General features: G+C 46.1%; 1 protein-coding gene across 1 annotated transcript; it reads left to right on the plus strand.

Annotated features, from left to right (window-relative positions):
- The first annotated feature begins 11,616 nt into the window (after window positions 1–11,616).
- On the plus strand, window positions 11,617–20,368 carry PRDX3 (peroxiredoxin 3). The gene is made up of 7 exons (XM_004751837.3): window positions 11,617–11,716; window positions 13,043–13,178; window positions 14,450–14,591; window positions 15,575–15,710; window positions 16,526–16,629; window positions 18,882–19,047; window positions 19,384–20,368. The coding sequence occupies exons 1-7, from the start codon at window positions 11,681–11,683 to the stop codon at window positions 19,435–19,437; spliced, it is 774 nt and encodes a 257-aa protein (XP_004751894.1). The 5' UTR covers window positions 11,617–11,680; the 3' UTR covers window positions 19,438–20,368.
- Window positions 20,369–22,193: the final 1,825 nt, after the last annotated feature.

Genomic DNA, 22,193 nt, shown 5'->3' on the forward strand with positions numbered 1-22,193 from the left:
GAACCCTTAGTCATAGTAGTTTCACTTCTGGAAATACATCCTAAAGACATGGATAAAATGTGTAAAGTTTGGTTACAAGCATGTATAAAGTTCATAATATGAGGAAAAATTTGAAACAACACAAACCTCCACCAAGAGCAGATTGGTTAAGTACATTCTGGAACAGCATTAAAGAGGTATTCCTGTCAGCAACGCCGAGCCCAAATCTAGTCATGAGGAAATACTCGGACAAGCTAACAGAGGGCCACCCTACCAAAGAGTCCTGTGTTCTTCAACACTGTGAGGGTCGAGGAAGATAAAGACTGAGGAACTATTCCACATTAAAGGAAACTAAAAAGACCAGACAACCAAATGTGGAGTGTGATTTTGGATCGGTTCATGGAGGGGCAGGGTAGATTGTTGGCTAGTGACAAAGGACACTGTTGGCACAAGCGATGACATTTGAATATGGTCTGGGGATGATGTAATAGTGTGTCCATGTTAACATCCCTGATTTCGATCACTGTAACATGGTGATTCCGTAAAAGAATGTCCTTGTTTTTAGCAAATCCACTTTCAAGTAAAGAGGGGCTTGAGAAAAGCGAAGTCAACAGTCACTCAATCTGCAAACTAGGACAGCCACCAGGAATGATGAAGACACAACACGAGATTCAAAGAGTAGCTCGAGGCAATGGCAGAAGAAGGTTTGTGATAAAATACACGGGATTTATTGCCCAAAGAACTATTTTGATGAAGGCTGCTGGAGGCATTTAGGGGAAAGAAGTATCAGCTGGGGAGGTCAGAAGAGCCTACGTACGTGACTTTTTAGCCACATTCTTCTAAATTGGTGAGGAGTTTGCCGAGTACCAGGCACTGTGCTAGGTGCTGAGGACAGAGTAATGAACAAAATGGAAGTGGCTTTTGCCCTGTTGGGACTTCTGCTCCAGGGGGAGCCAGACAAATACCCAATAAACAGATAAAGTAATGGTAAATACAAGTTTCTGCACACAAGATACAAACAAGGGCCAAGACAGAATAACGCACACGGGGCGTCTGGGTGGGTCAGTCGAGTAAGCAGTTAAGCATCTGCCTTTGGCTCAGGTCATGGTCCCAGGGTCCTGGGATCCAGTCCTCGCACTGGGCTCCCTGATCAGCATGGAGCCTGCTTCTCCCTCTCCCTCTGTCTGTCTCTCCCCCGGCTCGTGCTCTCTCTGTGTATCAGATAAATAGATAAAACCTTAAAAAAAGGGGTGCCTGGGTGGTTCAGTTGTATAAGGGTTCGCCTTCAGCTCGAGTCATGATCCCACGGTCCTGGGACCGAGCCCCACATTGGGCTCCCTGCTTGGTGGGGAGCCTGCTCGTCCCTCTCCCTCTGCAGCTCCCCCTGCTTGTGCTCGCTCTCTCGCTCTCTGTCAAATAAATAAAATCTTAAAAAAAAAAAAAAAAAAACCTTAAAAAAAAAAGAACACACACAGTCTTTAATGAAGTCCTCTTGGTGAGGATGACAGCTCAGCTGTGACCTAAGTAGGGAGGAGGAGCCAGCCAGATGTGAGTTTTTGTGTTCCACAGGACAGTTTATTTAAAACAAAGGTGGCAATGTGTAGGAAGTAGGGAGAACAATTCTAACATAAAAGCACGCAGGAAGCACCTCGAAATTTTTTTTAAAGGGGGGATGGCAGGGAGGAAGCCATCTCCCAGACATATACAAACTGCTGACCTTGACTGATTATTTACATCTGAATTTTATAAAATAGCATTTCAAGTCAGCACTTCAGCCAGTGTTATTAGTTTTCATTACAAAAAGTTAAAGCTACAAACTTCACATTTTTAAGTTGTACGTCAGCAATAGCATTTAAAGCTTTAAAAGAGTCAGCCCATGCCTGCGGGTGCGGGGGTGTTGCGGAGGGAGGAGTAGACCAATGTGGCCCGAGCAGGAGTGGGGGGGGGGGGAGTCCAAGGTGAGTTTTCTGAAAGGAGGCAGGGGCTCAGACTGTAGGGCCCTTGCACGAATTTGGGTTTTGCTCTAATGCAGTGGGGAGCCACTGGGGAGTTGTAAGTAGGCGATGAAATGACCTGGCTGGTGTTTGAAGGAGAGCCACTATTGCTGCTGAACGGAGACTAAATGGGAAAGAGGCTGAGAGCGAAGGCAGAAAGATGGGGCAGGAGGCCTCAGGGAAGGGGCGAGCGTGGGGAAACAGACTGAACTGCTGTGATGTCTCCAAACCCAGTTCCAGCTGGCACCGCAGAGAGGAGCGGACAGGACCGGAGAGGATGGCATTCATCCTCTGCCTTCAGCCGAGTTCCCATGACCAGCACTTCCAGCCTGAAGCATATTCGGAATAAATATTTCCACCTAAATCCTAGAACCAGGCTAGGGATAGCATTTTGTATTACAATTTTTGTTGTGCTGTATTCTAGTTTGGGTTCTCATAGACCCCGAGAGAAGGGTTGAAGGGTAAGTAGTTTACAGGGGAGGTGGAGGAAGAGCAGGTGTGGGAGGGGGACATAACGTCCATGGGCAGCTCCAACTTAATCCTTAATCCGTGTGCACACTCTGGGAAACGTGGCTCAGCTCGGCCACCCCTGGAGCATCAGGGGAGCTGGGATAACTCTACACCAAGTCCTTTCACTAGAGTGTTGCAGGGCTGCAGGGCAAGGGGTTAATAATGCTCTCTCATCTCTGCCTTTCTGCAGGGATGGGCACACTGCCTCCCCCAGTTCTGAAAGGAGACCTCAGCACAGAGATGCGAGCGTTGACAGTCGGAAATCTTCAGAGCCCAAGAAGTGGCAGGGTCTGAGGGATCCCAGAGATATGTAACAGAGTGGCCTGGACTCGGAGTTGTGTTTTCTTTCACTTTTGGAATCAAGCTCAGATGATGAAAGGGACTAAGACTTTTTGACCACCCAGAGCCCCTGAGAAGCTGGAAGAGAATTCCAGGGTGAACAGATAGAGGCTTGGATGGAGGAGAGTCCTGGAGACAGAGAGAAGTCAATGTCTCCTTTGAGTGCTGGTTGAGGGTAGGGAAGGCAGCAAGGAATAGATTTGAGGAGAGAAAACAAGAGTTTGGCTTCGTGTTTGTTAAGTGTGCAGGGAGGAAGGAACATCGGAGGGCAGATGTTGGTAGGCAGGACAGGAGACGCAGCTCCAAAAAGGGAATATAGGTGGCCAGGGTTGTTAGGGGGAGCACAGAGGATGGTCAGGGCAGCAAAACTATTCCAGGAAAACAATTAATAGAAGTGTGACCTTACGTATTTGTCCAGACCCATGGAATATACAGCATCAAGAATGAACCCTCGGGGCACCTGGGTGGGTTAAGCCTCTGCCTTCAGCTCAGGTCATGATCTCAGGGTCATGGGATAGAGCCCTGCATCAGGCTCTGTGCTCAGCAGGGAGTCTGCTTCCCCTCTCCCTCTGCCTGCCTCTCTGCCTATTTGTGATCTCTCTCTTTTTCTCTTTGTCAAATAAATAAATATTTAAAAAGAAAAAAGAGTGAACTGTAATGTACTCGATGGCCTTGGATGATAACAATGTATCACCCAAGTATCAGTGTGGGTTTGTGCACTGTAACAAATATCCCCTGTGGGCTGCAGATAGTTGAGGGTGGGTAGGCTGTGTGAGTATGGGGTCAGCGCACAGAAAGGTGCTCTTGGAAAGTTCACCCAATTTTGCTGTGAACCTAAAACTCCTCTAAAGAATAAAATCTCTTGGGTGCCTGGGTGGCTCAGTGGGTTAAAGCCTCTCTCTTTAGCTCAGGTCATGATCTCAGGGTCCTGGGATGGAGCCCCGCATCAGGCTGTCTGCTCAGCGGGGAGCCTACTTCCTCCTCTCTCTCTGCCTGTCTCTCTGCCTACTTGTGATCTTTCTCTGTGTGTCAAATGAATAAATAAAATCTTAAAAAAAAAAAGAATAAAATCTCTTTTTAAAAAGTTTTGGGGGGGGTTGGGGAATAAGAGAAAGATAGGCAACCAAGACAAGGAGGGAAAGGTTCAGAAGAAAGCAAAGATGTGCGAGTTAGAGGGCAGAGGAGGGACGTGCCCAGGACAAACAAACACTACCTAACCACTGGCCTCCTGTGTGGAGGCATGTTCTCTCTCCACAAGAAGCCTGAGAAGTGGGTACCTGGGTACCTCAGTTGGTTAAGTGACTGCCTTTGGCTCAGGTCATGATCCTGGAGTCCCAGCATTGAGTCCCACATCAAGTTCCCTGCTCTGCAGGGAGTCTGCTTCTCCTGCTGACCTCTCTCCTCTCATGCTCTCTCTCTCTCTCAAATAAATAAATAAAATCTTTTAAAAAATCTATTTAAAAAAAAAGAAGAAGCCTGAGAGGTGGGTGTCCTTAGGTGGAGACCCCCAGACTCTGAAAGGTGAAATGGTCCATGAGGGGTTTAACGTGAGGACAGCAGCCTCCTTCCATCGCTCTGCTGCCTGCATCAGAGAGACCGTCCTGGAGCAGCATAGGACAGTGTGGGGGCTGCTAGGGGCTAAGGCTCAAAAGGAGAATACCTTGCTAGGAGACATGGCTCTGCATTCGGGCTTCATCCTCCCTGAACGCAAGAAAGACCAGAATTGGGGGCTCCTCGTCAATGAGAAAAGAAGAAACAAAAATGAATGCTTTTTGCCCTGGAAAGAGGAAGACCTCAGCAAGCCCCAGAGTCCTGTCTGCCATCTCTAATTGTAGCCCCGGCGACCAGAATGTAACTTGTGGTTCCAGGGAGGTCTTTTCCTAATCACCAGAGAAAATAGCATTTATCTTTTCATTTGCCTTTCCCTCCAAAAGTTCCAAAAAATTTTCTCTCAAACTCAAAAGGGAGAAATTCAGTGATTTTCTACGCTCTTGGTGATGCGGATGGGGTCAGTTTGTCTTCCTCCCTTAGCAGAACAATTTGTGTCCTTGTTGTGACAGCTAGGGAAAGCCAAATAAAAAGATGTTTTTTTCCGAAACGAGTGTGGAAAGAACGTTCTGGCCACCACGCCGGCCACTGCTTATTCACTTGACAAATTTTTTTGAGCAGTTGCTATGAACCAGGCACTAGCCTGGCCCTTAGGACCACAACAGTAAGTAGGACAGGAGATCTATCCTCAAGAAGGTCACAGTATGGTTAAGACCTAGACAAGGCAACAAAGAATTCCAATGTGATATAACAAGAGCAAGGAGAACCAGAAAGGCCTGTGCTTGGTGCTTTCTCAGTGCCTGGGAGATGGACGGGAGAGGAGGGAGGAAGGTTGGCCGGACAGCACTGATATTGGTGATTAAATACCAGCCATGGTAATCTTTTCATGGAATGAAGGACTAGAGGACCCCGCTTACCGTTTCAGGGGAAGTCTCTGGCTGTAGCCTGGAATGGACGGAAAGCCACTCACTTTGTAGTTCTGAACAGACCATTGGAAGGTTCTTGTATAAAATTCCTTCTGGGCCTCTGGGCCAGAGACTCTAGGGTATTTTATTCCCTTTAGGATAAAAGAAATCAGGCTTGAGATAGACAGCAGCAGACAAGGGGGCCAGCATGTCCACTGGAAGATTCTTGGCTCTAATGGTCCCCAGCCAAAGAATCCCTGTGTCAACTTGAAGAAGGCTCGTTAACCACAGGCAGCTGCCTCAGCTTTCTGCTTGGAAAAGAAGCCATAAGCAGTGGGACTTCCTCTCCAGTGGCCAAAGACTCAAAAATTGTGCTGCTCTTTTGGGCTTCTGCTCAGTGTGAAGGAAACAGTAATACTTTGTTGAGCATCCTTAAGATGTCAACATGAAGCATGACTTTTGGAACGACTAAGATTTATGGAGATACAAATCGCAAAATGTCTTAGCTTGATTCACATTAAGGGAAAAGGCAGAAAGACAGCTAGAAGGCAGTACATTCCAAAGATGGAAATTCAACTGTATATTAAAAAGAAAAGATAACAAATTTAAATACATACACACATACACTCACACAATGTAGACACATAAGTCAATACAGTAGAAATTTACGCTTTCCATTTGACAAAGAGAACTTTTTTAAAAAAAGTTTTGTACCAAGCTATTGAATATCTAACAAGTAAGAAACAGAAAACTCCATCAGTCTTAGATATGAGCAAGATTTCTTCCTAATCAGAGCTGAAACTCATTTCAGGTAGACAGGGGTCTGATAAGTATCTTACCATTATGGTCACCCTTATTCCTCAGAGTTAGCTTTAAAAGAAAAAAATAAATAAATAAACAACTCAAGGTCCCTCAAGTAAGAGTTAGGCAGAGACTCTGTTAAGCAGAGAAGATTGAGCCCCACTTAGCTGGGATGTGATTTGCCTTCTTACCTTCCTTGACTTCATGTCCCTCTAGCGTCCAAAAGAGCCTAACGTGAGGTATTTGGAGATCAGAGCTTGTGCAAAGCCTCGTTCTTCATTCTGGAATGAAAGGAAGAAGAGCAACTTCGTCACTTTGAGAAAAACAAAGTGTATTCCAAGTCTGTGCCTGCTGTTGGAAAATGGAGCTCGTTTGCTTGTGGGCAAAACAATAACCCATATCTTTTAAAGCCTACCTGAGCCAGGTACCTCCCTAAGCATTTTGCTTGCACTGGCTCTCTCCACACAGCTAATGCTTTGAGGGAGATGTGATGATTATTCTTATTTTGCAGATGCAGAAACAGAAGTCTAGAAAAGTTAAGCCACTGATCTAGCCACCGTCGATGCTTGATGCCTAAGACACGTGCCCTACCCTCTAAGACCCTAAAGGACAAAAGGAAAATGTGATCCCATGTCCTGGTGGCTGCAAAGCCTGTGCCATTAACCATGAGAGCAGTGGTTTTTCAACTGGGGACGATTTAGTCCCCTGGGTGATATCTGGCAATGTCGGGAGACATTTTCGGTTGTCACATCTAAGTGGGTGCCTTTCCCTCACAAGTTCTGCAGGAAGACAGGAACAGACAAAACCTAGAAGAAAAAGTCTGAAAATAGAGTAGCAAGTCCCTACCGTGGTAACCATCAATGGCACAGGCAGAGTAACTAGAATTGCTCAGACAAAAGAGCCGAAAGAGGCAGCTGGGTGGCTCGGTGGGCGAAGTGTCTGACTTTGGCTCAGGTCACGATCGCAGGGTCCTGGGATCAGCCCCACATCAGGCTCTGTCCTCAGCGGGGAGTCTGCTTCTCCGTCTCCCTCTGCCCCTCTCTCCACTCATGCTCGCACGCGCTCTCTCTCGCTCTCTCTCAAATAAATAAAATCTTTTTTAAAAAGGGAGGGGGGCAGAACACATAAAAGGAGAGCAGTCCTGCCAGGCTCAGGAGCAGAGTATTTGGGGACATTTCACTAAGGATAGATGGCCAGCACTGGCCCGTGCTCTGACACAGACCACCTTTCTACAAGCATTTCCTGGGAAGCAACCATCCAGCACTTTATGCTCCAACAGATACAGCAGGAGGGGAGACAACATTGTGTGGGGAGGGGGTTTTGCAGTCAGCTTTTGGAGTTTAAATCCTGGCTCCGTCCCTTTGCAGTTGTGAGAATCTGAACAAATTACTAAACCTCCCTAAGCCTCAGTATCCCCACCTCTAAAATGGGGATGGTGAATTTAAAACAGTACCTATCTCACAGGGTTGCATGAAGATCCTATCAGTTACTGTATTCAGCCTAGATCTTGGCCCATTAAGTTCTCAATAATTGTTAGGACTGAAGGGACAAAGGTCACCAATTACGGCTATCTGCCATCTTTCCCTTTATCGTCCCCACTCCTCCCTCAAGGACAGAATCCATTGATTCTGATAACACTTTTTTCCTCTCTGAGACGCTTCTTGAGCTCTGTTTCTCTAAGCACTTTGCCTGGACTCTCTCATTTAACATAACAAGCACTTAGAGTACTCACTGTCTACCTGTTTACCGTGGTAAGCGCTTTAAAATTTAACTCACTTATTCCTCCCAACAACCCTTGGGGGAGGTATTAACATGACTCCCATTTTTCAGATGGAAGAACAGGCAAGGGGTAACTTCCCCCAAAGAATTAAGAGCTAAATGGCAGAGCTGGTGTTTGAACCCCAGCTGTCCGCTCTCAACCGTTATGCCCCTCTTATGCTCCTTAAAATGATGGCTCTTGGATTTTTGGTTTTCTACAATCTTTACTCTATGTTCCCTGGATACACGTGGACTTCCTTGGGAGGAGGGCCTGTATGATTCCCCCCAGAGATGCTTATTAACTGATTAAAATCCCATTGCTAATTGATGCAAATTCATCCAACACAGAAGGAACTGAAACAGGAAAGAAAATGCATTATTCCCAAGGCTAAAATGAGCTTGGAGCAAGGAGAATACAGAAACCACACTCGGAGCTGAATGGCAGCCCGAGGAGAATGAACAAATGGAAGACAGAAAGTAGTGTCACCTTCAAGCCTAAACAGGCCCCACCCAAAAAGATAGGACTAACTAAAGCTTCTAAACTTTAAAACTGAAGCCAAGATGAACAAGCCAAATCCTGAGGGAACAGCAGTCTGTTCTGCTGTTTGGTTTGCACTGTGATTTACATCATCGTGAACTTTAATTATGAATCCAACTGCCCATGTGCGGAAACCAAACCGCAGGTGCATAAAATAGGAGAGAGAGGTGCCCTCCAAAATGCTAGAGAAAAGGAGAGGTGGCCAGTAAAGGGCTATCGGTGTAAGGAACACGGAAAGAGAAAGCTCCCCCTCACCTTTTCCAGCTCACATACTGGCTGGTCGGGTGCGAGGCTGTTCTGGTTTCTAGTCCCACCTCCCCTTCCCACCAGCTAGGTGACTTTGGAAAGGACTCTTTATCTCTCTAAAAGTCTCTGTCTTCTTGTCTACAAAATCACTGGGCTAGACCATAGCATCTTTTTGTTTCTATTGTTAGTCCCTACTTCTGTTTTTTAAATTGAGGTAACATTCACAAATCATAAAATTAACCATTCTAAAATGCACCATCCAGTGATATTAAGAACATTCACAATGTTAGACAATCGCCACTTCTATGCAGTTTCAAATCATTTTTGTCGCTCCCAAAAGAAAACCCTGCACCCATTAAGTGATCAGTCCCCCTGCCTCCTCTTCACAGCACTTGGCAATCTGTTTCTATGGCTTTAACTCTTCTACATATTTCGTCTGAAAGGAATCATACATTTGGTCTTTTGGATCTGGCTTCTTTTACTCAGCATAATGTATTTTTTAGTTCATCCATATTACAGCATGTTGCAATCCTTTGTTCCTTTTTATGGCTAAATAATACTCCTTTTCTGACTACACTATGATTTTGAGCTCCAACATTATGATTGCCTTTCCTTTTCAAACATCTGTTCACAAACACATTATGAACACGAATTAAACACAAGGCAAGTATTAAGGGGAAATGACTGAGAAATGTGTAACTCCTTGCTATAATTGGACTATGACATTTAAAAGTACCCAGATCTGGGGTGCCTGGGTGGCTCAGTGGGTTAAGCTGCTGCCTTTGGCTCAGGTCATGATCTCAGGGTCCTGGGATCGAGTCCCACATTGGGCTCTCTGCTCAGCAGGGGGCCTGCTTCCCTTCCTCTCTCTCTGCCTGCCTCTCTGCCTACTTGTGATCTCTCTGTCAAATAAATAAATAAAATCTTCAAAAAAAAAAAAAGTACCCAAATCATAAGTGTACAGCTACATGAATGCTCACAAAGTAAATACTTTACAAAGTAAATAACTTTAAATTAAAAAAAATTTTTTTAAGATATTTATTTATTTATTTATTTGACAGAGATTATAAGTAGCAGAAAGGCAGTCAGAGAGAGGAGGAAGCAGGCTCCCCGCTGAGCAGAGAGCCCAATGTGGGGCTCGATCCCAGGACCCTGGGACCATGATCTGAGCCAAAGGCAAAGGCTTTAACCCACTGAGCCACCAAGGCACCCCACAAAGTAAATAACTTTAAGCAGGGTCAACAGATAAAATATTACTTGCACCCGGTTCTTGTCTTCTCATTACCCTCTCCCAATTCTTGTTTTCTCAAGGTCACCAGCATTCTGACTTCAAACACGATACATTAGTTTTTCCTGGTTTTGAACTTCATATAAACTGAACCATATGGTGTCTACTTTTTCATGTCTGGCTTCTTTCGCCCAATATCATGTTTGTGAAACTCATTCACCTTGTTGCCTGTCATGCATTCATTCTCATTGTTGTACAGTGTTCATAATATCCTAATTTATTCAGCCATTCTATGATAGGTGGACATTTGTGTAGTTTTATCTCTGTGCTATTATAATACTGTTGCTATGAACATTCTAGCCTATGTCTTTTGATATACTGACGTACACACATCTCTGGGGCATATGCTTAGGATTGAAGTTATTTGAGTCATATATTCAGTTTTACTAAATGCTGACATGAATTTTCCAAAATGGTCAGACCGTTTTAGATTCCAGTCTCTTGCTTCTAAGGTAGTCCTTTCCGAAGCATGGGGTTGGTACCCAGTGCTGTACTAGTAGTGCATGAAAGGATTGATGTGAGGAGCAAAATAAATAAGTCCCAAAGTGAGAAAATTATTACCCTTTCAACGCTTTTTAAGTGCTTCTGATTACAGAAAGAGAACCCCACGTGATACCAGGATGCTGCTAGCCACCCCTCTGTCTCCCTTTTAACAAAGTCTCAGATTTTGAGCAACTGTATCTAGTTGATATTTAGTAACACTTTGTTTTAATGTATTTTAAAATTTTATTTATTTATTTATGTATCAGTGAGAGAGCATAAGCACAAGCAGGGGGAGCAGCAGGCGGAAGGAGACGCAGCTCTCTGCTGAGCAAGGAGCCCCAGGCAGGACTCAATCCCAGGACATCAGGATCCGAGCCAAAGGAGGACAATTAACCGATTGGGCATCCCTAACGTATTTAACTACTTTCTAGTCATAGCAAGTTACAGGGTTTTTCCATTTAAGTTACTTAACATTTTCTTTCAAATGAATTCATTTATGGTTTTCAAAAGTGAGTCAACTAAAAGAAAATAGCAAATAATATATGCAGACTCAAGAAACTATGTCGGTAGTGGAATGACTGGGGTCTGGAAAATACCTACTTAGAGTCTGCATTTACCGTAAGGCCCCCGTGTGATTTCTATCTGGGTTTGATGAGCTTACTTCAAAGTACCACGCTCAGCACTGAGCACTTGGCTTTACTAATCGACGGAAAACGGAATTTAAATCTGTCCCAAGTCTCCCAATTTGGGGAAGAGAGGCCAAAATGCAAGTACACACCATCCCAAAGATTTTCAGAACACCAAAAACTTGACATGTCTGACCCACTTGGCTTATTAACAGACAAAAATGGCATTACAATTAATTCCATTTCCTGCAGAATCCAGAAGGCTCTATCTGAGGCCTAAACAGTAAGAAAAACCTTTTGCAGATTGGGTAGAAACCGTCATCCACACACGTTAACCATAAACATCAAAGACTCCCCACCTGGATTAGCCCTTTCTAGGTTGGGGCGACAGTTAGAAACAAAGTGTTGTTTTCCTAAGCATTTCGTTACTTAGAAGCCGCAGCAGGACTTTTCTCCTCGGAAATGGGCCCGGGGCACCCGACAAATAAGTTGCCCGGACAAAAGTCCCGGCAAAAACGTGGAGAAGACATTTTCCCGCCCCGGCTCCAGCCCAGGCCCCGCCCCCAGCCCAGGCCCCGCCCCCAATGCCCCGCCCCGTGCCCGCCCCCGTGCGCCCCGCCTCCTCCTCTTCCCATCCAGTCCCGCGAATCTCGCGCGCACTGAAGATGGCGGCCGCGTTGGGAAGATTTCTCCGGGCTTCGGTGAGTGGCTGCCGGCAGGGGACAGGAGCGGAGACACAGTAGTGGCTCCGACACGTGCTTTCCAGACAGAATCCTGCTCCCTGCGGTCTAGGGGCCTTTCACGGTTCTTGGAGGGCACCAGCGGGTAACGGACCCAGGGGCCTCGCTTCTGGGAAATGCGCCTGCGCAGAACCGCCCCTCCCGTGTAGTCCTCCGGATCGCTCCTCTCTCCAGGCCGGGGCCCGCAGTCCTCCCTCCACCTGGACACCTCCACCTGGAGGCAGGACCCCTGACCCCTGTTCCCTGTTCTGTAGCTACTCTATGACCTTGGACACGTGACTTCACCTTTCCGAGCCTCCGTTTACTGTCCTCTCCCAAAGCTAGAAAGAAGGATGCCTGCAGCAAGGCTTTGCAGTAAGCATCCCCTCCCGGGTGGGCGGACACCAAAGTGGTAAAGTGCACAGTGCGGCAGTGCAAAAGGCACCCCCCTCCTCCCATCCCCCAGGTCTGCCCCTCGCTCTCCTCCCGACGAAGCCGAGCACTCTCTTGGTCCCCTCTCTCTCCCCTTTGTCCTGGCGGGGTTGAACACAAGGCGCTTTCTTCTTCCTGAGTCATGCTGGACACTATAGTTGAGCAAACAGTACCGTTAAGCGCTGTACGGATTTTCCCAGAGGGTGAACTTTGCTCTACTTGTTTGCTTGTCTGCGGGGGCCTTGTGTTTTCTGGGAAAACCTTGACATGATAGAACAGGCTGAGCAGATCAAGCTGGCAAAGGGCGTAAATACACAGGGCCCGGCCAAGTCCCCTTGGTTTTTGAACCCTCTGTGTTGTTCTTAAGAACATGGAGTCTTCATGGTCTTAGAATTCCCCTCTACCTAGCAGGGTTTTAAAAAATGTATATATTTTTAAAATAAAAGTTATATGCGTTTAAGCAGTGCATTGTGATTTGGTATAGACATAATGAAATGATTACTACACACTAACATCTCTAGACATAATTACCTTTTCTGTGTGTGACGAGTGTGCCTGAAGTCTGCTCTCTCAGCAAATACAGCATTATTAAGTACAGTCATCATGCCACTGCAGTGGATCTCCAGGCTTACTCATCCCACATGACTGCAGCTTTGTACGCTTTGACCAACATCTCCCCACTCCCCTCTTGGAGTCTTGAAGAAGGAAGCAGAAAGGAATGTTAAGAACATGGAGGTTCATTCTGTACTCTTAGAGCCTGGGGGTTGGTGTTTGGTTCGCAGGAACAAGGAGAGTGGAGGCGACCAGTGGCCTAATGCCCCTTCCCCAGGGCCAGCCTTGAGGCTACTTCCTAATATAAAGTATTTCTCTTTCCAGATTGCCCGACATATGAGTGCTGTTCCTTGGGGCATCTTTGCCTCTGCAGCCCTCAGACCTGCTGCTTCCCAAAGAACATGCCTGACGAATGTATTGTGGTCTGGTTCTGGTCAAGCAAAATTCGCTTTTAGCACCAGTAAGTGTTGTGCCTTGGTTTGACCTAGGTAATATGAACCACCATCTCAGAACACAGGCCCTGAACCCTGGCTATCCATTAGACTCAATACCCATTAGCTTTTGAAAATAAACCACTACCCCAGCTGCCCCGCTCCCCACCCCAGACAAATTAAGTCAATTTCTGAAGCAAGACCAGGACATCATTTTGTTTTGTTTTGTTTTTTAATCTAAATATAGTTGACATTGCAATTATTAGTTTTAGATGTACAACAAAGTGATTCAAGATTTATATATGTTAGGTGTTGACCTCCATGATAAACCTAGGTACCATCTGTCACCATACAAAGTTGTTAGGGTTTTATTAACCGTATTCACTGTGCTGTACCTTGCACTCTCCTGTCTGTCTGTAACTGGAAGTTCATACCTTTTAATCCTCTTATCAGTATATTTTAAAAGCTCACCGAATGATTCTAACCTCCAGTCAGGATTGAGAATGACTGAGGCAGACTGCCCCTGTATCGCATTTCTTTGTTGGTCACCAACACCACTACATCTTCCAACTCTTACCTGAAAATCTCCAGTGACTCCTCTATCTCATCTTTTAAGAACAAATTCTGTGGGGCGCCTGGGTAGCTCAGTTGGTTAAGCGGTTAAGGGTTTGCCTCCGTTCAGATCATGATTCCAGGGTCCTGGGATTGGGATTGAGCCCCAAGGTGCCACCAGCTCTGCTCAGCGGGGAGTTTGCTTCTTCCTCTGCCTTTCCCACAAGAAAACTTGTGTTTTCTCTCTCTCTCTCTCTCACACATAAATCTTTAAAAAATAATAACAAACTCTAGCCTGATATTTAAGGGCCCTCAGAGTGGCCTTCAGCTGTTCATGCTTTGTCTCTTATGCTTCCTTCCACACACACCTGCTCTGTTCTGTTCAAACTACCCCGGGCTGTTCCCCTCACCTGCCCTGTTCCCTCTTCCCTGTCCTGTCTGAACATGGCAAAATCTGAACCGTATTCAGAATCCGTCCCTAGGCTCCTTTCCTCCTCGATTCTATCTTAATTTCGTCCCTGCCATCTTCTCGCATCATCTTCTTAGTCTTTTCAGTCCCCACAGTACTTTAAACTGGATTTGTGTACCATCTAGAACTATGGAAGGGGGGGATATTACGTAAGATGTAGAGTTGAACGGAACCCTTTAGTTAATTTATACTGCTAATTAATTACTGTGAGAGATTTGAATAAAGTCAGGTGTGTGATTTAGCAGATGATGAACTGCACGTGTGTGTGGCTTCCTTCAGGTTCCTCCTACCACGTTCCTGCCGTCACCCAGCATGCACCCTATTTTAAGGGCACCGCCGTTGTCAATGGAGAGTTCAAAGACCTAACCCTCGATGACTTTAAGGGAAAATATTTGGTACTTTTCTTCTATCCTTTGGACTTGTAAGTGTTAATTTCTGCGATGCTTTAATGTCATTTAAGGTCCCTGTTTCCGCCCTGACATTTCCTATCTCTGGCTGCTCTTCTGGCCAAGGGAAGGGTTCTTTTGGATCCTTTTATCACTGGTGGCCTTGCTGAGTACAGCCTGCATCTGCAGCTCATCTGATAAATTTAGAGGAGGGGGTGGCATTCTTTTTAGTGGGATAGGTTTTGACACGGCTTTGTTTTGTTTTGTTTTGTTTTAAAGATTTATTTATTTATTTAACAGACAGAGATCACAAGTAGGCAGAGAGGCAGGCAGAGAGAGAGGAGGAAGCAGGCTTCCCGCCGAGCAGAGAGCCTGATGCGGGGCTCGATTCCAGGAACCTGAGATCATGACCTGAGCCAAAGGCAGAGGCTTTAACCCACTGAGCCACTCAGGCGCCCCAATGGCTTCGTTTTATGTACTCTGGAGCCATGGTTTCCATCAGCCAGTCCATAAGGAAGTTTTCACTGGCTTGAAGGAAAACAAGAAAAGTTAAGATAATAAAATGACTTTTCTCATAAAGCTGCTGCTTTATTCTCAGAATATGCCTCTTTTCCCTTGCCCACCCTCATATTTTGATATGACTCTTAAATGGAGAGGTGAGGGGGTCCCTGGGTGGCTCAGTCAGTTAAGCCTCTGCCTTTGGCTCAGGTCACAACCCCAGGGTCCTGGGATCGAACCTTGCATCAGGCTCTCTGCTCAGTGGGGGGCCTGCTTCTCTCATTGTTTCTCCCCATGCTCATGCTTTCTCTCTCTCTCTCCCTCTCTCTATCAAATAGATAAGTTTTTTTAAATAAAATTTTTTTTAAAAATGGAGAGGGGAGTCTGGTGAGGGTGGCTAACCGTTTTTGCCTTTTTCACCTTCAAGCAAGCTGAACTAGTTTTTAGGCTGCCTGTTGTTTAAATTTTAAATCCTTGCTTTTAAATTCTCTGATGGGAATTTCTGCCCATTTTTTCCTAGCACCTTTGTGTGTCCTACAGAAATTGTTGCTTTTAGCGACAAAGCCAATGAATTTCATGACGTGAACTGTGAAGTTGTTGCAGTTTCAGTGGATTCCCACTTTACCCATCTCGCCTGGGTCAACACACCAAGGAAGGTATAAACCTCAGTGGCCCTGCCTTTGCACCGAGGATCCTAAAAACTGAAAAGATCCCATAAAAGACTCATCTGGAAGTTATTAAAGCATGACTAGTCTGAAATGGGCTATTTGTAGCTCCTAAGCTCCTGGCAGATTCTGTCAAACTCTGTCCTTATCTCCCTTAACATTACCTGGATTTAGTGCCCACTACACTTGTGTTTTCCAGGTACAAACAGTAACGGAGATCAGGCTCAGAAGGTTGGGTGTGGGGACAGTTGGGGTTCGCTGCCTCCTCTCTCTTGGGTACCTTGTAGATCCCACATGCTCTGCATGGCTTGTGGGACGCTGGTTAGGTTCTCTGAGGTCACTCCTCTACATGACCACTATTCCTGCTGGAAAACACTTGGGAGAATCAAACTTTCTAGCCATGTTGCTGGTTTATCAATACCAATTTATTCAGTCTTTTGTTATGCTTCCATTTTTATGATACAGAAGTTAATCTTCAAGTAAAAGAATACATCAAGAATTAGAAAAAGAAAGGTCTCCAGTGCTGGCTGGGTTTAAATCCTGCCTCTGTCCCCTTCTAGCTGTGACCTGGAACAAGTTACTTGATCTTGTGTGCCTCAGTTTCCATATATGTAAGAGAGGCGATGTTCCAGGATGGTTGGGAGGAGGAAGGGAGTTAACAGAGTTAAGAGCAGTGCTCAGTCCACTGTTGGTTCTCAGTGGCCGCCACCTGTCGCCATTCTTGTTGGCCTCAGACATCAGTTTACTTGGCTGAGTACAGGGGGAGCACACGGTGTCACAGCCAGTCATGTTCGCATCTTTGTTAGAATGGCGGCTTGGGCCACATGAACATCGCACTCTTGTCAGATCTGAATAAACAGATTTCCCGAGACTATGGCGTGCTGTTGGAAGGCCCCGGAATTGCTCTGAGGTAAGATCTTGTTTCTTATAAACTTAAACTTGTTTTTTTATGTTCAGCATCATCCCACTTCTTAGAGGATTTTGAGAGCCCTCAGTAGAGTGTTTTGAAAACCAAAAAGCTTTCATTCACTTTAGCCTTTTGTAAGCACTGACGAGAGAGCCTCCTGCGCACGTTGGCAGTCTCTGGATGGCTGAGACGTGTCTGACCCCTGTAGCGCCCTGTGTCTCCTTCCGAACACCAGTGTGTCTTGATGGTCGCACCATCGCGCTTGCCCGCACTGCCTGGGAGCTGCTCTCCTGGGAGGCCCGCTCCTGACATGTCCCGAGAAGGGGAAACTAGCAGATTGTAGGAGTCAGTGAGCTGGAATGGTGGAATGGGTGAGATCTTGTCCCAGCCCTGGAATCTGACCAGAGTTTGATGTTTTTTCTTTTTTTTAACTCACCTATTTATTTAACAGCTGTATGACTTTGGGCAAGTTACTGAACCTCTTTGAGTCCCAGTTTCCCATAACTAAAATGAGAATGGACCTCCCAGGTTGGTTGTGGGGACTAAGTAAGTTAAGGCAGCCGAAGATTTTAGCACAGGTCCTAGTAGCCGTTATGACCTCTGTCCCAGAATGTCATTTCGTCCTCATTCATTCAGTGGCTAGATCTTTATTCCTTTGAGTGGGAAAGTTGTCTTTTTTTTTTTTTTTAAAGATTTTATTTACTTATTTGACAGACAGAGATTACAAGTAGGCAGAGAGAGAGGAAGGGAAGCCGGTTCCCCACTGAGCAGAGAGCCCGACTCGGGGCTCGATCCCAGGACCCTGGGATCATGACCTGAGCCGGAGGCAGAGGCTTTAACCCACTGAGCCACCCAGGTGCCCCAAAGCTGTCTATCTTTAACGGTCCCATATTCAAATACAACCTTCTGGGGGCCAGAGGGTGAGGGGATTAGACCTTAAGCCTTCCAGTGGTATCTTGAGTGAAGCGGGGGTTGGTCAGAACTTGACCCCCAGGGAATAGCCAAGGACCCCACTCTGATGTGCCTCACAGTTTTGCTAGGGGCTGGCTTGAACCTGCTCACCTTCTCTTGTCACATCAACTCACTCTCCTCTGGCCTGCTTTCCTCCTTGATGACAGCTGGACCTGTAGTTCTGGGAGCCACTTGGAGCTTGGGCCCCTTTTATTCTGGGAGATTCTGTCTTCCTTTAATACACTTAAAGCCCGACATTGACAAAGTTGGCAAGGGAAGGAGAAAAAGAGTGCTGGCTTTGGCCTCCCAGGACCCCCTTCCTTGAGGTCTTGCTCATTTTGCCAGTACGTCCCTGCTGGTTTCACTGTTGGGATTGACAAGGGAAGGTAGCTGAGTCTGGTTTGGAAGATAAGACTTGCTTTCCAGAGCCTGGGGCCCAGCCCCGTCCCAGCTCCGTACCTGCACCCGCACTGTGGACTCCAGCTTGGCTCCGCTCTTGGTCGAGCTTGCAGCAGGACCCTTGAGCCTTAACGCCTAGACGCTCCCCTCCCCAACCCCCCCCCCACGTCCCCCCAGCCAGGCTCAGGGAGGAAGTGGCGCCTTTTCACCTTGCCTTTTTCTCTCACTTGCACTTTCTCTGCATAATTAACACTTGGAATGCCACACCGTTTTAAGTCGGACTGTTAAAACCTGTGGTTGAAACATCTGCATGTGTCATGTAACCCCAGCACTTGTGCGGAAGATGAACACAGACCACAGGCCAGGTCTTCTCATTATGCTGCTGCCAAGTGTTAAATAGTCTCAGTTTGTCCTTTAGGGTTATGCTCTGCCTAAACTTAAGGCCAATAAATTCTTTCTGCAAAGATTTCCCCAGGGGATTTTTTTCCCTCCATTTACCCAAGATTTCACTCATCTCATCAGTATTTACTGCATATAGATAAAGTACACCTCTGTTTCTTCCCCTCTGCCTCTGGTTTCTTGCCAGCATTTGATACAGCAGCCCAAAGAACACCCAAATCACTAATGAGTTAAAGAATTCTTTGCTCTCTGTGACTTTTAGACTCTGTGTAACTTTTCTCTGTGGGAAATACTGCCCGTTTTCCACGTTGGCCTGGTCCAGTCACCCCTGTGTGTGGTGCGTCATCAGTAAATGATAAGCTGTTAGTGTAACAAGGAAGGCCCCATGTTTAAGCATGTTTAAGTTTAATGCTTTATGGAGGAGAATTAAGGATTGAAGCGGGTAGAAGTTAGAGTTTGTCATTGTGGTGGCGCTCAGGTACTAATGGGGGTAAATCCTGATGCAGAGGCCTCTTCATCATTGACCCCAATGGCATCATCAAGCATTTGAGTGTCAACGATCTCCCCGTGGGCCGAAGTGTCGAAGAGACCCTCCGCCTGGTAAAGGCATTCCAGTTTGTGGAAACCCATGGAGAAGTCTGCCCAGCGAACTGGACCCCGGATTCTCCTACGGTAGGTTTCCTTTCCAAAAGCAGTGAGACCCCAGCACAGGGTCCCAGGCCCTCACTGCCTCCAGGGCTGCTGGCCTAGAGCACCTATAAGAGGAGCCCATCCTTGGAGCAAGGGTGCAGACGGGGTGCAAGTGGGTGAGGCTGCCGAGGGGCTGGTGTTGGGGCGGGACCTGGAATCAGGCAGGCTCTTGATGTAACCTTCATCCATCTTTTAAAGGAAATGGACCACGCTTCAAAAAGTTAAAGAACTTTGGATCAAAAACTGCGAGCTTTCAACTCATTTTTGAGACTGTTATCTTCAAGTCAGCTCCCTAATTAAATGTTTTTGCATTTTCAGATCAAGCCACATCCAACTGCTTCCAAAGAATACTTTGAGAAGGTGAATCAGTAGATCATCCTGTGTGAACCCACCTCTTCTCACGTCGGGAGAGAGCCACAGCTGGAACTCACTTTGAGCATTTCAAAGATGATTATTTATAGAAGACAAAACACCAATTATGCTTGTACTCTTAAGTAATACTCTAAATGTTTTGTTTTTGTAACATTGGTGGAGGCTTTTAAATGTCCTCACACACATAAAGCGTCCTTTATTGGTAACCTCCTGATGGCTGACTAGTTTATAGGATGCTGGTTCACCTGTTCCTTTGATTGTGTCTTCAGTGGGAAGAGGAAACATTCTTTGTTGGTCTTACTTGAACCTTTATGTACACCAGAATAGTACAACACACACCGAAGCTTCTGATCAAGGGTCCTGAAATTTCTTCTTAAATTTCTTTGTACTAAACTGAATTTTCTTTTAAGGTGACAAAGATACATAGTTTTAAGGTATTAACATCAGTGGTCTAATTTAACTCTTCCAATGGATGTATGTGTACTTGAAACAAATGTGAATCATGTTTTTTAAAAAATACACTCTGGGGGGCGCCTGGGGAGCTCAGTGGGTTAAATCCTCTGCCTTGGGCTTAGGTCATGATCCCACAGTCCTGGGTGGGGATCAAGCTCCGCCGCAGGGAGCCTGCTTCCCTCTGTCTCTGCCTGCCTCTCAGCCTACTTGTGATCTCTGTCAAATAAATAAATAAATAAATCTTTAAAACAACCAAAAAAAAAAACCACTCTGGCAAAGTGACTTCAGTGATCGTGCATGTCTCTCTTCCCTGAGATTAAAATTTTTCTGTAGTTGTTAGCTGCATAGGGTCTACATACAATTCTGATATTGATTGGGTATAATTATAAAGGCTATTTATCAAATTGTATTTTGAAATCATTGTAATTCTTTTCTGAAATGCTCAATGTAAAGTACATAATAAACATATTTTAAAATATTTGCATGTATAATATCATTAATTGTTGGCTCAGCTTATATTACAGGGCTCTAGTTTTTCTTCTAATTTTATCAGCCAGCATTTTTGGAGCATTGAACTCAGGGCCCACAAAAACGAGTAAGACACCGGCTCTACACCCAAAGAACTCAGGTTCCAGCAAGAGAGAGACAGAAGCATTTAATCGTTATTTCAGTAAATCCCGAGTGCTTGCCACACGCCCCATGCTGGAAGCACTAGGGTGAACAAGGAAAGACAACCTCCTTCCTTCATGCAGTTCCATTCTAGAGGGGGAAACCCAATAAATAGAATAAAAATACATAGAATGTCTGGAAGGGAAACAAACCGGAGCAAGGGCTAGAGCAGAGACTTGAACAAGCTACTGACTTCGGATTCTCTTCTAAGATGGGGCATGTAAGGAAGGTTTCAACAAGAGTCACATCAGCTGGTTCTAGGAGGATCACTGTGGCTCCTTTGTTAAGACTAGACTGTGAGGGTCCTAAGAAGAGTGGCAGGGCTGGATCTGTGACATGCTTGAGGGTAGAGCCAACAGAATAATATAGGTGTGCTAAACACTGGCACATGGGAGGCATTCCTGGGGCGGAAGAGGAACACCGAGGAAGGACACCTTACCCAGCTATGGCCTTGGGGGGGAACTTCCTGGGAAAGGAGATGAACTCTGGAGGCTACAGAAAATTGAGCCAGATGAACTGAGCAAAAGAAGCTGTCAAGTTATGTTGGCCTGAAGAAAACCATGAGCTGGTTTCATGTCCCTGGAGGGGAAGGCAAGGCAAGGGATGAAGAGGCCAGCTGAGTATCAAAGGTCCAAACAACATTTTCAGTGGACCCAGTGTCATTAGGACTCACATGTTTTATCTCATAGAACCTCAACAAAACCTTAAAATAGGTACAATTATTGTCCTCATTTTACAAATGAGTAAATAGACCCACTGATATTGACTTGACCAGAACCATCCAACTAAGTAATGGGTGGTGCTGGGTCCTCAACCCAAGTCTTAAGAGGACCCCTGAACTCCTTAAACATCCAGGAACATGCATTCAACAAACACACACAACCCCCACCCACCCTAGCACAGGGCTCCTGGGCTAGGTGAGGCAGCCGCAGGAGGAAGGCAAGTGCCTCTTTTCTCTACAACCAGCCAGTCAGCCCCTGTTTGAGCTGGTATGCAAAGGAAGGAACTGATCTGCCCCAGACAGCACTTTGCACTGTGTGCGGTGCCCCCATCACAGGCCAAGGCAGGGACCCTCACTTTGAAAGGAACTGGACCTTGTTTAATTCTCTGGTTACTTTTTAAATTATCTTCTTCTTCTTCTTCTTTTTTAAGATTTACTCATTTATTTTCCAGCACAACCAGGAGGGTCAGAGGGAAGAGGTAGAGAATCCAAGCAGACTCCACACTGAGCGATAGCCAGGGGCAGGGCTTGATCCTTCTACCCTTAGATCACAACCTGAGCCAAACCAAGAGCCGGAGGCTCAACGCACCGCACAACCCAGGTACCTCTAAGTTCTCAACTTTTTTAAAATAAGAGGAACCACATTTTCAAATTTCACCGTGAAAATGAAGTAGCCAGCCCTGACTATCCCCAATGTCCTCTGCTTCGGACGTGAAGGGCAACTGAAGATTTTCCACCATAATGTCCAAAAGGCAGGCGCACCTGTCATCTGGGTCAGATGCAGGCTCTCAGTAGGTCCTGTGATACGAGGATTCCCGTAGGTGACCCCACCCCCCCTACCATCCCGACCCCAGGCTGGAAGCGGCCCAGCTACCCTAACGGGAGTTAAGGTCGGGAAGACTTGGTGGGTGGG

This window comes from Mustela putorius, unplaced genomic scaffold, assembly GCF_011764305.1.
Source record: "Mustela putorius furo isolate JIRA1106 unplaced genomic scaffold, ASM1176430v1.1 tig00003909_pilon_pilon_pilon, whole genome shotgun sequence".
NCBI classification, from domain to species: domain Eukaryota; kingdom Metazoa; phylum Chordata; class Mammalia; order Carnivora; family Mustelidae; genus Mustela; species Mustela putorius.

What these genes read in the sequence shown, in the direction of transcription:
- PRDX3 (XM_004751837.3), top strand. Translation starts at nt 11,681, where the DNA reads ATGGCGGCCGCGTTGGGAAGATTTCTCCGGGCTTCG. An exon ending in GAAGATTTCTCCGGGCTTCG is followed by an intron (nt 11,717 to 13,042) that starts GTGAGTGGCTGC and finishes TTCTCTTTCCAG; the next exon opens with ATTGCCCGACATATGAGTGC. An exon ending in GGACCCCGGATTCTCCTACG is followed by an intron (nt 19,048 to 19,383) that starts GTAGGTTTCCTT and finishes TTGCATTTTCAG; the next exon opens with ATCAAGCCACATCCAACTGC.